We start from the raw sequence: 14,526 nt of genomic DNA on the forward strand, positions 1-14,526 counted from the left end.
GGTTGTAATTTTTTTGTGATTAAGATCATTTTCATTACTTAACACATATAACAGGCATGTCAGGTTTGGTGTGGTGGTAATAAATATTAAACAAAAATATGAATATAAAATTGGCAAATCTGCTTTTGAGTCTTTGAGTAATCTTTTTAAACAATAAAATTGGAGCTTCATTTAGATTCTGTTTGTGTCTACACTTTTTTCACATGAATGTAATGCATGCCAAGAAAGGAGACATTAACACTTTTTAAAATTAAATATTAAGATATACTGAAAAAAACTCTATTTGATTGGCATAATTATTTGTATCATATTTCCACACTAAACTCAGATGAGAAAATATCAACTGCTGTATATAGAAAATCCTAACTTGAAACAGATTGGAGCTGATGTAGGATAAACTCTCCATATCTGGTAAATATTAGGACAGAGCTGCAGGTATTTGCCAAAGTCTAATACCATCAGTTGATTATTAAAAGCTTGGCTTCCAGCAATAGTTTGATTTTTGTTTTTTTTTAACAGGGTTTTTTAACAGATGTATTCCAAGCCAGTCAGCACACCACACCGTTTTGGATTTTTTTGAGGAATGAAAGTAATAGCCACAGATTTAACAGACGCAGCTGTTGAGCTTTATTCACATAAAGTTAACATGATTTTTTTCTGTTGTTATGTGTATTTAAAGTTAAAAGCAGAAATAATCAACCAGAAAATGTGCCTGAGCCTTGATGTTCAGTTACTTTAGGTAGTAAGCTACGCTACGTGGACAAAACTGTTCGAACACACTACATTTGTATAAAATCATGCATCCAGCCACACAGTCTGCCTTTACGTACAGTTTTGAAAGCATGCATTACATGTGTAATGTACCAGTACCTTTGTCCATTTAGTGTAGTTAGCTGGTTCCTACTGTGTTTTTTAGTTGTTAGTTTTTTTTGGCTAGCTAATGAAGCTAAGCTAAAGCTTATAAAGCTGATCTAAAACTGTGTTTGTTTGACTGTTTGGCTTCCATGAATGGACCTTTATTTTGGAGATTCTCCATCACTGCATGACACTGGGTCTAACTTTTAGTGTTTTTCTTTTTCTTTCTTTTTCTTTTTTTTTTTTTAAAAAGCTAATGAAAATGCCTATTATGCTTTTTTATGATGGCTAGCTAGCTGAATGCTTGTTTGTTGTTGTTGTTTTTTTTTAAATTTCTTTTTAAGTGCAGATTATTGCTTTTAGATATTGAGTACATGGAGAAATGCAAATTTTAATGGGCTTGGTCCATCTTGTTACGGTTCTCAGTTACGGACATGCTATATTTGCAACAGTAGACATCAAAAGAGGCTAAGAGGTTAAAATCTTACTTTGAGAGCATAGACAGAGACCACAAGCTAAAATGCAATTGCTATTGGCAGAAACCTTGATCATTCTCTCCGTATTAGAGCCACCCTGCTGTTCTTCATTTCTTCATTCAGTTTCCTTGGAAAGAGACTGAAATGAATACTAATATTCAACTGAATATCACAGTGAAAAAGGCGGAAATAATATTTCTACCTACTAACATGAATAGACCAGAATGCAATAATGCAGCAGCTGACTTGCTAGATCTTTAGGAAGGGGTATAACAGTTCTGGTAAATGTAGGAAATCACTACCTGAAATGCAACTAGACAAGGCAGGCTGACAGACGAAGAATAAATGGCAACCCTTCATTATAAAATACCTCCTGAAATGCACTGAACATCATAGATTGATGTTGGATGTCTAACAGCGTAGGAGGATACGTGGGCGGATTTTTCCTTTAAATCTCATAGTCATTGTCTCTTTTCACATCCAGAGCATCAAGAGTACCGAAGCAAAACATCAAATGTTGTTGCAATTCAAATACTTATGGAGTCGGCTGTATCGGCCTGTGTAGGAGGGTGAGTGAATTTTATGGAGCTAGATGGGGGATAATGTGGGAAAGTTGCGGTACCGTATGACAATAAAAACCCATGAGATGTGGTTGATTGTATTGTTTAGAAAGTTGGGCAGAAGTTTGCCATTTAAGTGCTGACATTTGTATAGACTCGGCTATTTTAAAGAAGCGTACACGTAAAATACTGCTCTGAGTGGGCCAGGTAGTGAAAAAAACAACAGCATTAATTTGAGTTAAAGTGCATCCATTAAGACCTCCTGGTCGCTTTCATTAAGGTGATGAAAGGTGTTGACCGTAGCTTGAAACCAGCCATGTGCTGCAGTCTAACCTGCTCTAATTTGTCCTAAATATTATTGTAAGGAACTGCCTCTGCTTTTATTGAATAAGAAATGCTGTGCTGATGCCAGAGGAGGTCAATGCTGTATTCTTTCTCCCTGTAATGGCCCACATATAGAGTTTTGTTCTCTGAATAAATGTAGGTGCATGAGTTTAAACCATATTTACAGAACCGTAATAACTATTCCTAATATAAAGACTGTACACAGAGTGCTTTCATAAAATCATTTGGGCTAATGAGGCTTGGTGCTCGATGGATATCATTCATAGAGAGCATTTCTCTGAAACTTTAAACCCCACAACTAAATCAGCAACAGTGTATTTTATCTTATTTGAATCTACTTATTAAGAGTTTATTTTTTAGAAACTTGACTTAATAACTACACCATTTTTCATCAAACACCTACCTAAACACAACCTCCCATTCAGGCCCTTTCACAGGCTCTTTGATACTTTCATTTGGACATTTTGTTTGGCACATAGAAATAGATTTATACAGTAAGTCTGTGCCACTGGTACGCTGTAACTGCAAAACCTTTCTGCATCATCCTAGAAATGAAACTTCAGTTAACTCTGACATCGATGTCGTCAGGTGCCATTGTTTCCTCAGCACACCAGCATAAGAATAAATGCTGGTAATGGCGTCGGCCACTTATGTAGGCTGCGTAGTATTCAAATATCTAATCAGCCTGGTAACATGTTGACATGGTAGAGAATTTGTTGAAGTTCAAACCCAGCATCAGAATAGGGAAGAAAGGTCATTTAAATGTCTTTGAATGTAGAATGGCAGTTTTTCAGATGATGACAAAATGTTTTACTAGGGTTTCTGTAGAATGGTCTGAAGGAGAGGAAAAACCCAGTGAGCACCAATTCCCCAGGTGAAAAACACTTGTTGATGTCAGGGGTCAGTGTAACCCAGCCACAGGGGATACAAGCTAGTGTACTCCTAGTGTTGGTCCCAAGCCCAGATAAATGGGGAGAGTTGTGTCAGGAAGGGCATTCGAGGTTAAGGCTTTGCCAAATCAAACATACAGGTGATAAAGAATCAGATCTGTATGTTGGAACAGTCTGGGCCCAGGTTAAAAATAACTGCCTCCACTGCTACTATTGGCTGAAGAGGGGGAAGGTGTGTTAGGAGGCAGCAAGAGAGCAGTCGGATAACTCAGGTTGAGTGGTTTGGGGATAAAGTCAGAGATGGTTTGGACATGTGCAGTGAATCCATCCTTTGTTGTAGTGCTGGTTCAGGTGGTGGTGTGGGGGATATTTTCTTGGCGCACTTTGGGCCCATTGAAAACAACTGACATGCTTAAGTGACACCGCCTACCCGAGAATTGTTGGTGACCATGTCCATCCCTTTACAACCACATAACCCTTTTCCACTAGTACCTTCTTGGGTTGGCATGGCTCAACATGGTTTTTAGGCTTTTCCATTAGGAGGAAGTACCTGGTACTTTTAAGGTACCTAGGATTCCATCTGAGGTGATCTGAAAATGTGACGTCAACAGACTGCATGCCATAATTGGGTAGTCAGTGCCGTCACTCAATGAGTCGTGGGAGCATCCGCTTTGCGAATATCGGCACTGCCACTTTTGAAACCTGCCAACAAGGGAAATGGCTACACAAAAAACAACACCATAGTCCCCAAGTCTGAGAGAAAGTCATACACTGAGCAGCAGGTATACCGTCGTTTCCACATCCTGCTTTGTTGTAGCGTAATGGAAAACGACCGCTATTGGTGTATCCATGATGGCTGCTTCCAGGTGCCACGTCACAAAGCTCAGATCATTTCGAACTGCTTTGTCGAACATGATGATAAGTTCATTGTACTCAAATGGCCTCCACAATTACCAAATCTCAATTCAGCAATGGATTTGAAGGAAAAGGAGACTTGCATCAAATATGTGCAGCTGACAAATCTGCAGCAGCTGTGTGATCATGTCACCATGGGCCAGGATCTCTGAGGAAAGAGATTGAGGCTCTGGAGGCAAAGGAAAGTCCAGACCGCTACTGCTACTAGCAAGGGGAGCAAATGACAACAAATTTCTTCCTGTTCAAAGGGAGTTTTTCATTCCCACTGTCACCAAATGCTTGCTCATAGTGGGTTGTCTGATAGAGGAGGTTTTCTCTGTATTATTGTAGGGTCTTTAATTTACAGTATAAAGCACCTTGAGGTAGCTGCTGATGTGATTTAGTGTTACATAAATGAAACTGAATAAAAAGGTTTCAAAGTTTAAAGTAGCGCTGCAGCAGTTCCTTTGTCATTCAGACAGGCATGGTGACGCAGCAAAGCAAACATCATTTAAACATCACAACCTTTTGTCTCCTGAATGCCTTCGCAGTTCATCATACTTACTTTTGTTTTCTAGTATGCATCAAGCTTTGCATTTGCCATAATATGACGCAGCAATTTATTAATTAGACTGTTTTTTGACACGTCTTAGCAGTAATCTAAAGGGAGTGACTGGGTCCTGTATCTCCCTTATAAATAAAAAACTAGTTTTCATATTTGCTTCCTAAGGTGCTCTAAATTCCATTTCTTCCTAATAAGGCATGAAATTTGCTATAATTTTTTTTATCAATATAATAGGATAGATTTTGTTTTGTGAAAGCAGCAGGGGATGCATTTCATTAAACAGCATGAAAAATTTCACCCACCATTAGTAACCTGTCGCCTTAATAGGTAACTTTCTATTGTTTGGACCGTATCCATCCAGGATGTAAAGAGGTTTTTATAGAAACAAAGTGCGGAGGTGGCACATCGTAAATAAATGTTCCAGCCTGCTGGGTTCAATTTGTGTATTTGAGAAAATACTTTTATTTTTTTTGAGAAACACTTAACACATTGAAACATAAACAATACGTTCACTTAATCATTTGATAACGTTTTAAGAATAAATGCGTTGTTATGGCCAAACTTACAGTGCATTCATATACTTTATGTAATGTAATAGACTCAGGAGAAGAAAAAGATTATGATTAAACATAACAAAAAAAAATGAAGTTCATAATGTAAGAGCACGCCTACACCTACAGACCATAAAAGGAACATATTATATTTAATGTGTGGCAAGAGACTGGCAGTTGCAAAGTGCAAAGTTATAAAATCGAGTACATCTTAATAAAAGTTAATGAAATTAAGTTGCACAGATTCACCTGTGACCATGTTCACCAAGTTTGAATATGTCCATAGTTTAACTTTCAAACCCAAAAGCAGCATCTGTCTTCACATGACCCGATATCAGTTTGTGAACATCATTCAGCTGTGATATTTTGTCCTGAAATGAAGAGAATGTAAATGTGTGGCAAAAGCTAGCATTGGCCATAGCACATATGTAAACATTAAAGCATCAGCAGATGAAAGTTGCCTAACTTTAGCTAGCAGTTATGAAATCAAGTCTTTTATTTATAGCGTGCGTTTAAAAGCAAGAGCTGCTCTAACCAAAGGGATTTACAGTGAGATTAGACACATGTGATTTAAAACACTATAAATAAGGAGAAAGGTGTTTATTGAAATGAGCACAATATACAGAGTCAGGAACGGCTCCATGACGATCATTAGGAGACCGAGGAGAAGAACAGAGGTTTAAAAAACATCAAGAGAGTGAAAAGTCTAATTGCGGATCCCAAACTGTTCAACAGTTTAGGGCCGAGGAATGAAAATGCTCCATCCAGTTTGGTCCTGGCGACAGCTCGTGCCGTGTTTTAAAAGCAACGACAAAACTGCCAGTACAGCACAGCCATGGGCTCGCTTCTTGGTAGCAGCAAGAAAGTTTGGCTGCTGCGTTTTTGAACAACTTCAGGCTAAAAATGGCCGACTGACTATACTTTTGATGACGGTAATTGTGCAAGTTATCTGAAATGGAAAATGCCAGTACTGATAACTGAGCTGATTTGTTTATGCATTTTAAACCTGAATCATGGATGAAACTAAGATTTCTTTCATCACTCAATAAAAGAGGACCGAGGTCATTTGATTGCGGTGGTGGGGGTGACTGCCTGGCCAAAGGTCAGACCCTCACTTTGAGTCTGGTTAGCAGAAGGAGGCTTTTTCTGCCGTGCAGGATTCTTACATCCTCAATAATAAGAATGTAGCAGCAAAACCTCTGGACATCCGGAAATGAGCAACCTTTCAATTTCAACAAGAAAATCATGTTATTTCTTCTCAAATGCTGCACAGTATTCTTTCAGTCCTTGCTGTTTTTATATGATGAACAGAAACTATTATCTGTAATCAGAGCTCCTGAAGAACGGCATCTTTAGAGGTCATTGCTGTTTTAAATGTGATTATTTTTCTGTCTGCTGCTTCTTCCTTTCTTTCTGGAAGTGGCTGAAAACAGAATATAAAAACCATAGTTCAGCAGAGGTGTAGTGATATTAAAAATCTACAATAAAAACAGCAAAACATTATGATTACTTTGGGAAACACTAGCTTTGTTTTTTTGTAATTAGATTTTTCTCCCTTGTGGGGAAAGAAGAGAACTAAAAGGGCTTTCTGACAGTTTTTTGTGAGCACAAAAAAGCCGGGAGCAAAAGCTGAACATTTCTTTGTTTAACTAAGGTTTATAATATCCTTTTTCAAGGCATAGATGCTATCAAAACATGTGAGAACCTGCTTCAACATTTCCTGCTTTGTTTTGATTCACACTATAGAGCAAGACTGCACTATGAGCCCGTAACTGTGTGCGCAATCAGAGTGATCCCATTCTGAAGCACCCTTTAAGTCAGCTTTTTATCCAGCGTCTAACCTCGTGAGCAGTTTTCTCCACTGACCAGAGAGCAGCACAGGTCCAGTCCTCAGAAGAGAGCCTTAACGGGGCTTTGGAAGATTGGGGTTACACGCCGAGCCCGCACCGTGCCTCACCGCGCAGAGGTCAAAGTCATCAAATCATCACTGCCAGCTTGGGAGGCACCGGAGCCCGTTTCCTGACACTTTGGGGCTTGTGGGTTTCAGAGATAACATTAGAAAGGTGCTGTGACGGAGAGCGTGCCGTCGTCAGGCAACAGCACTGCAGCATGCTCGCAGTCTCAAACCGTCAAGACGACACTCAGGTTATTTAAAGGAGGATGATTAATGTGTTGAGAAATGGCAAGCACCTGCCCCAGCTGCACTGCCTCTCCTGTGTGTGTGCGTGTGTGTGTGGGCGGCTGGATGCGCGAGCACATATACTGTATCCATATATGTGTTCGCTTCTTTTTGTTCGTGTGTGTGTCTGGTGTGTATTTTTGCATGTCTATTGTGTGCATTTTTCACAGACGCTTGGTGTGACACTGTGTGTGTGTGTGTGTGTGCATTGCGCTGACTGGGCCGGTGTGCTGGCAATTAGAAAAACCACCAGTGGCAAGGTGCACATTAATCATGTTCCTCAGCTGAAAGAGAGAAATGGGGCGGAGATGGGGAGAGGAAGAGAGGGAGGAGGAGAAAGAATAATGAGAGACGGTGTCTGAGGCATTCAGAGCCGCTCCGTCGCACTGTTTGCTCTGACATGATGTTGGAAGCATTTATGAATAGGCAAGGTCACGACAATGGGCCCAAACCCACTGGGCAGGGAGAACCAAACTTGACAAACTAATAAATGCTGTCGACAGAGTTGTCAAAGGCTATGCAATCTTTTAGTACACCTAGACTGGACTACTGTAACGCACTGTGTACTAGAGTTAGTCATCTCTAGCTAACTTATAATTCAAAGAGCCTTAGTAAGATAATTGACTGGGACAAAAAAGAGAGCTTACATTACTCCAGCATTGACAGCCTTGCATCGGCTTCCCGTGCATTACAGGACGGAGCATAAAGCAGCGCTGTTTGTGTTTAAAGCCTTAAATGGTCTTGTGTTACACTCCCTGGAGATCGTTGAAGTCTGCTTCCCCATCACTCTTCCCCACCAGGTGGTCAAAGCTTATTTCAAAAGAGAGTCGTGCCTTTGCTGGTGTTGCACCAAGACTCTGGGATGACCTCCCAAGTGACCTCAGACAAACCTCAGCTGCGACTTTCTTTATGACCTTTTTTTTTGCTGATCTCTGCAATAGGTTGTTTCTTTGATATTTATGTATGTAATGTGAATGTGTGTCATTTGAATTTTAGGATTTTACAAATGTCCTAAATAAATAAAATCTACTTACTAACTCTTCAACTCATTATTTTTTCCATTTAGTCTTCAGAATTGATGTGACAGTAAATATCAACTAATCCCAGCTAACCACATCAGGGGTAATAATGACCGATTACAGGTATTTGGCAGATATATCTGTTAATCCATAACATAGTTCGGTTGCTAAACAATGTCATATGAGAGAGCCACGTTAGGTGAGCGTTCATAGGTTCAGTCATGGCTCATCTCCCCCTCCATAAAAAGCTTGGATTTCAGATGTAAACAACATTAGGACCCTAATGATAAGCAACCAGTAAATCAGCTATTTTTGATTGATAATTAAATGATTAATTCATTGTCATAGCAGCTGCCCATTTTCCGTAGACTGACTAATGGGATTAATTGATTATTTTTTTCAGCTCTTGTTAGTCATAATGCTGCATTCTCCCCGAGAATGTACCGAGCCAAAAGCTCTTCCATGATTGTAGTGTAACACTCATGTTTGGAAAAGAAGTATAATTTTTTTAAATGCATTTAAATGTTAACGGTTACATTTTAAAGCTTTCCTCTTACATTGCACTTATTTTCACGCACACTGTGTGAGTTCTACACTGTAAAGTAGATGGCAAAAATATAGGAATGAATCACGTATGTTGTATTTGTGCTACAGTAATAATGTGCCCGTATTCGTCGGGGACTTTGCCATATATTGTTGGGGGCGGGTGTATACCAACATTTTTACCAAAAAATACTGATCTGATGGCTTCTATTATTTATATACTTACAGTATAGAGCTTGCTTCTTCTCCTTTGGGGTATGCTCCATGACTCATTTTCCTCTTCAAGTCAACTCTTCAACCAATCAGAATTCTACTTACGTGTATCGTCATATCCGTTGGCTTTTTGAAGGACTGTTGGTTGAATTCCCACAGTCCCTGTCCCCGCATAGCCAAAGAGTTAGACAAACAGGCACCAATGCGGGACCATAAATCCCAAATAACACTACTCAATAGAAATAAAAATGCTCAAGTTCTCCCCAATGAATTGACCTGAATTAAATTTGTTGCTGCCTACGAGACAGAGAGTGAAACACCGGCTTCTACAGCAGTCAGCGAGGGTTTTTTTTTGTTGTTTTTAGGAACTGAATGAACCCAAATACATAAACATTGTGGTCTGCAAAGGTACTCTGCTGCATTAGATGCAGTATCTCAAACTCGACAGAAACAACAACATAAATATTGAATAGCAAGAAGTCCTGCAGACGTACATTAGTAGTTTTAGTTTTGTTGTATGTCCAGAAATCCTTGCTGTTGGTTTATGTTAACTTTTACTTTGTGTACATGACCCACAAAAGTCTGAGACGTTGGGGTGTGACTGCAGGTTATTAAGGCTTCTGTAATGATTCTCTCTAGTTGGAGGACCTGATGTCTTTATATGTAAACTATAACGTCTGTCATATATAGAAGCCATTACCTTCTCTACAAAGTGTGAAACCTGTCTGATAAAGTTTTTCCTTTTGTTTTACAGATGTATGATTGCCGATGAGGTAAGCACACACAACGCTGGCTCAGGAAATCTATTTTCCAAAAAAAAGAACCTGAGAGTTTGCTGCATGCCTTCCAAATTAATTTGTCAGCCCTCTGCTGCACTCCCACGTGCTTAATCGGTTTTGACACTAGAATCATTCTGAGACCTTATTACTCTTGGGCCTCACATCAGCTCAGCCGTCATATGCAATTTGCCACAGAGTCAGTGCACAATTGACTTGTTTTTCTCCCCATTCGCCATGTGTTGTTGTTTGGTGGGCCCAGATGGGTCTCGGGAAGACCGTGCAGGCCATCGCAGTGGCGTACACCTTCAGGCAGGAGTGGCCCCTCCTGGTGGTGGTGCCCTCGTCCCTCAAGTACCCCTGGATCGAAGAGCTGGAGAGGTGGATCCCCGAGCTGCAGCCTGGAGACATCAATTTGGTGGAGAACAAGAGCCACACCATGTAGGTCATTGCACCACATTACCCCGTTTGACCTTCATCCCTAAAAATCACCTCCATACTCATGTCAGCCTCTTAGTGTCTGGTTTTACTGGGACTAAATTTTGGTTTTGACTCTTCTGACGTTCTTAAAGCTGGTTTGACTGTTTTATTAAACTAAAGCTCTAAACACAATAGCTGCTTGTTTACATTTAACAGCAAAACTAGAAATCAAATTGAGTTTCTGTCTATTTTTGGTCTCCACCACATCCTGAAGGCTGATCTCTCTCTCTTAATTCTTAAATGCTCCCAACTGTTCACAAATAGCGCTCAACAGGTGGAGCAGGTCCTTATTAAAATGTATTTTTAAGATCAAGTTGAATGATCTCCTAAATATAGAATAAGCAATTTGTTCTACTCCAAATCAAAGGCTAATATTGTCACAATGACAAAGACTACAGTAGCTTAACGGCTTATTATTAAAGCAGCGGTTTGTAGCATCAAACTGCACATTACTGCTGCCGTGGTTGTGAAATTCTGGATAGATGGTGAATTATTAATTTTTTGTTTGTTTTGTGGTGTGACTTAGCGTGCACATTATTCGATGCTGTCTCGTTTACAGAGCGTTGCAGAAGGGAAGCTCGATACTGGCTTAAAAATCACATAAAGGTACTTAAAGGTACTGTTTTTGAACCCTGTAACGCCAAGTGTATCATATTTGATACATGAGAATTTGTGAGTTCTTGACTTCATCACCATCAGTGTGAGTTTTGTTTGTTTTTTTAAAATTAAATTGCACAATACATTTATAAGCAAACATCACGCTTGACTGGTTAAATATATTGACTCAATACACCATGCTGTGGCACAAAGTGGTACTGCATGAAGGTACGGCCTGACTTTAGTTCAGCTTCAGCTGATAATCCTTTGATAGAACATACACAGGAATTTTGGGCAGCTGTTTCCTTCCTTTTTTAACACATGTAAGTAACTCTAAAAGAAAGACTTGTAGTTTGATTTTATAGAATATAATTTATTATCAATTCTCTGGTTTCAAACCCCCCCAAAAAAGAATGTCTGCTGCTAATACATTTAATGGTAAACTAATCATGTTTCCACCGATAACTTTGGTTTTCCTGTGTAGAAGCTCACTCAGGGTCTCTTCAGTACTCATAATATCCATGCAAAATATTGTGCGAGTGGACGGCGGCAGCCATTACTTGAATTTAAAGCGTCGTTGCCCTTACAGTAAGCTGCACAGCAGCATCTAACATCTCTTGTTACGACTTCTTCTCTCCGGCCCTCTGCTAATCATTTACTCTAAAAAGACGTAATAAAAGCGCGAACGTTCACGGTCACACTGTGTGAAGCGGAGGCAGCGTGATAGACGGCAAAGCTGGGCATGATAAATTAATCTCAAAGTGTCCCCTGGTGTCAAGAGCCAGCAGGGGCCGATGTTTGACAGCACTGACAGACAAATCATGTCAAGGCGACGTCTGCGATATTGAACAAGAGCTGAATTTATTTTATTTATTTATTTTTTCCCACGCAGGAAGGAAAAATGCTGGTGCTGGAACGTGCTTCATTTTGTTTGCACTGATTCAGGTTTCTGTATTGTGGATTAATGTTGCATATAAGCTTAGAAAACATCTACTTTTTCATCTTCTCAACTTTCCCCTAGTTTTTCTTTCTTTCTAATTTTTGAATGACATAAACTTTCTATAGTTGTGACTTGGATTAGATGGGGGGGACACTCCCAGCATCACAGATGAGGTGCAAAGAGGTTGTGAAAGCCTTCTGGGGAAAACGTGTCCTTGAACTGGATGTGTTAATGACTGAACGAGGAGGCAAGAAAAAATTATGCAGCACCTCCTCTCGGTATTTTGACTCACTTGTGCCTTTGTAGAACATGAATGGCACCTTAGGTTTATTTCAGCTTGGAAATGTGTGTCTGTGAGCGCCTGCGTGTGTGGCGAAGTCAAAGAATTAAAGCTTGACAGATGCTGGAAATGTTTTTGATTTCTCAGAGATCATTATTGAGTTTCATGCAGCTGAATGTCGCCTGTGTGTTTGTTTGTTTGTTTATCTGTGCCTGTGTACCCGTGTCAGAGCTGCACATACCATAGCTGAAAAATATAGAAATTGCTATGAAGCTGTAAAAAAGGAGACGGATGAAAGGTTTGTGTGTGTGTGTGTGTGTGTGTGTGTGTGTGTGTGTGTGTGTGTGTGTGTGTGTGTGTGTGTGTGTGTGTGTGTGTGTGTCTTGACACGTATTTAAGTCCATAGGCTCTTTTAAACAGCTTGGTTTGCTTTACCTTAAGGGCTCAGTTGCCAAGTCAATAACACCCGAACATTTAAGCAGGTGTCGAGTGTGTATACAATCCTGACTGTAAGCTGTAAACTACACGTTTACTACTTTTAAAGGGGGCTTCTTCAAAAGCTACAGTGATATACTCATCGCCAACAAACTCCATGAAAATCACCCATAAATTGGCACTAGATAAATAAATTAATACTCTAAGTACTGTTGGTGTACCCAAGGTCAAAAACATCATATTTTATTTGTACCATACAGCTAAAAACAATGAGTGACACGTGTGTTTTTTACACACATTATATTGTGGCTAAACAGTTGCAAAACTTTAAAGCCTTAAAAAACTACGTGTCTGTTATTTTTCATTGTAGAATTACTTTCACTTATGGATGCAGTAGGTTTGAGAGGAAGGCTCAGAAATCATATCTAATCCATACAGAAATACTCTTGACAGGTGCTACAACACCTTTGATTTAAACCTGTCGTGCTAATAATTGGACACAATCTTATATATAACACTTAAGTAAAATATTTGGATACTAATCCTCAAATGTTTGACGCTCCAATATAAATGCTAAATGTATCTTTGGCTCTTACTTTGTAGCTCTTTCATTTGAAGCTACTTGAGGAAATCTTTAACTAAATACAATTTAGATCATGTGGCCCAAGCTTAACGTCTAAAGCTTTCATTAGCTTTTAGAGGCTACAATGTACAGTCAGTTGTTAGTTAGCCTTTAGCCCCTCCACATATACAAAAAGTCAGTTACTAAGATTTTGGAGCATTTCTTTAAATAAACTTTTTTTATAAAAAACATTTTTTAAAAAGGATAAATTCTGGGCTATTTCTAAGCAATGAGATGGTATAACAGACTGTTGGTTTTGGTCTTTTTATGAGGCTTATTGTCAATAAAACAGTTACACAGCAATCATTGAAAAAGCACAAACAGCAAGCACAGAGTTACTAGTTTCACTGTAACCATAGAAACCTGATAATATTCTTGTTTCTTGTGTCACAATCGCAGGTAGTTTACAGATACACATTGTAATAAACACATTATTCATTTTGAATCTAAAGTTCACTGGTTTTACCCGTTTTACTTTGGCTATTGTTAGCTATCTCTGTCTCCCATTATTGTATTGGTTTCACACTACTGGTTTAACAAAAACCATTAAAAGAAGTGACTCTTTTTATTGGTCTTTTATGTGTATGCTGTTATCCTTTCAGTGGCATTGGTAGCAGTAAAGTGACGGTCCTGGGCTATGGCCTACTCACCACAGATGCACGCCCCCTGGTGGAGGCACTGAGCGGGCAAAGGTTTGCCGTGGTGGTGGTGGACGAGTCGCATTATCTCAAATCCAGGAACGCAGCGCGGACGAAGATTCTCGTTCCTCTCATTCAGAGCGCCAAGCGCGCCATCCTGCTCACCGGTACCCCTGCTCTGGGTCGACCTGAGGAGGTAATAAAACTTGATTAAATGGTAATTTAATGACGCCTCAGGGGGAAAGGATACAAATTTAACTGGAGTAAGCTGTTTTGTTTTCTCACCAAATGACACGGCAGATTCAAAGTTCCTTCAAACCCTGCTTTGAATTTTTAATGAAAAATTAAACACAGAGCTGAAGAGGAGGGAGCAGTGTGGCTAAATAGAGAAGGCTGCATTCGGTAGATTTGGAACAGATGGATTTTTATAAAGGAATCCTGAGCCCACACTTGTGAGGAGAGATTAGCAGGCCAGCTCGGGGCTCAGCTCTAGCTGCTCACAAAGGTGCTCCACTGTGCAGCGCAGGTAGATCGCCATGGTAACTTGCTCTAGAGCAGGCTACGCTCGGATCCGACATTCAAAAAGCCAATTAACTCTCTCCGGCGTCACTTATCCTCCAGGATCCCGTGGTCTTATTTCAATAACCTTTGTTGCAAAAACTTCATTT

At 39.7% G+C, this 14,526-nt stretch overlaps 1 protein-coding gene across 4 annotated transcripts in view; it reads left to right on the forward strand.

The window, feature by feature from the left end:
* The window catches only part of zranb3 (zinc finger, RAN-binding domain containing 3), a 122,536-nt gene that overhangs the window by 6,004 nt on the left and 102,006 nt on the right, over positions 1-14,526 (forward strand). For all 4 annotated transcript variants that reach the window (XM_085264339.1, XM_085264336.1, XM_085264337.1 and 1 more), the window contains exons 3-5: positions 9,845-9,863; positions 10,129-10,307; positions 13,823-14,054. In XM_085264339.1, coding sequence (XP_085120465.1) covers positions 9,845-9,863; positions 10,129-10,307; positions 13,823-14,054 — 430 coding nt within the window. The remainder of the gene's footprint in view (positions 1-9,844; positions 9,864-10,128; positions 10,308-13,822; positions 14,055-14,526) is intronic.

This window comes from Mchenga conophoros, linkage group LG23 (genome assembly GCF_057382185.1).
Source record: "Mchenga conophoros isolate Kocher_MC1m ecotype Shallow Benthic linkage group LG23, M_conophoros_male_GT1.1, whole genome shotgun sequence".
Taxonomy (NCBI): domain Eukaryota; kingdom Metazoa; phylum Chordata; class Actinopteri; order Cichliformes; family Cichlidae; genus Mchenga; species Mchenga conophoros.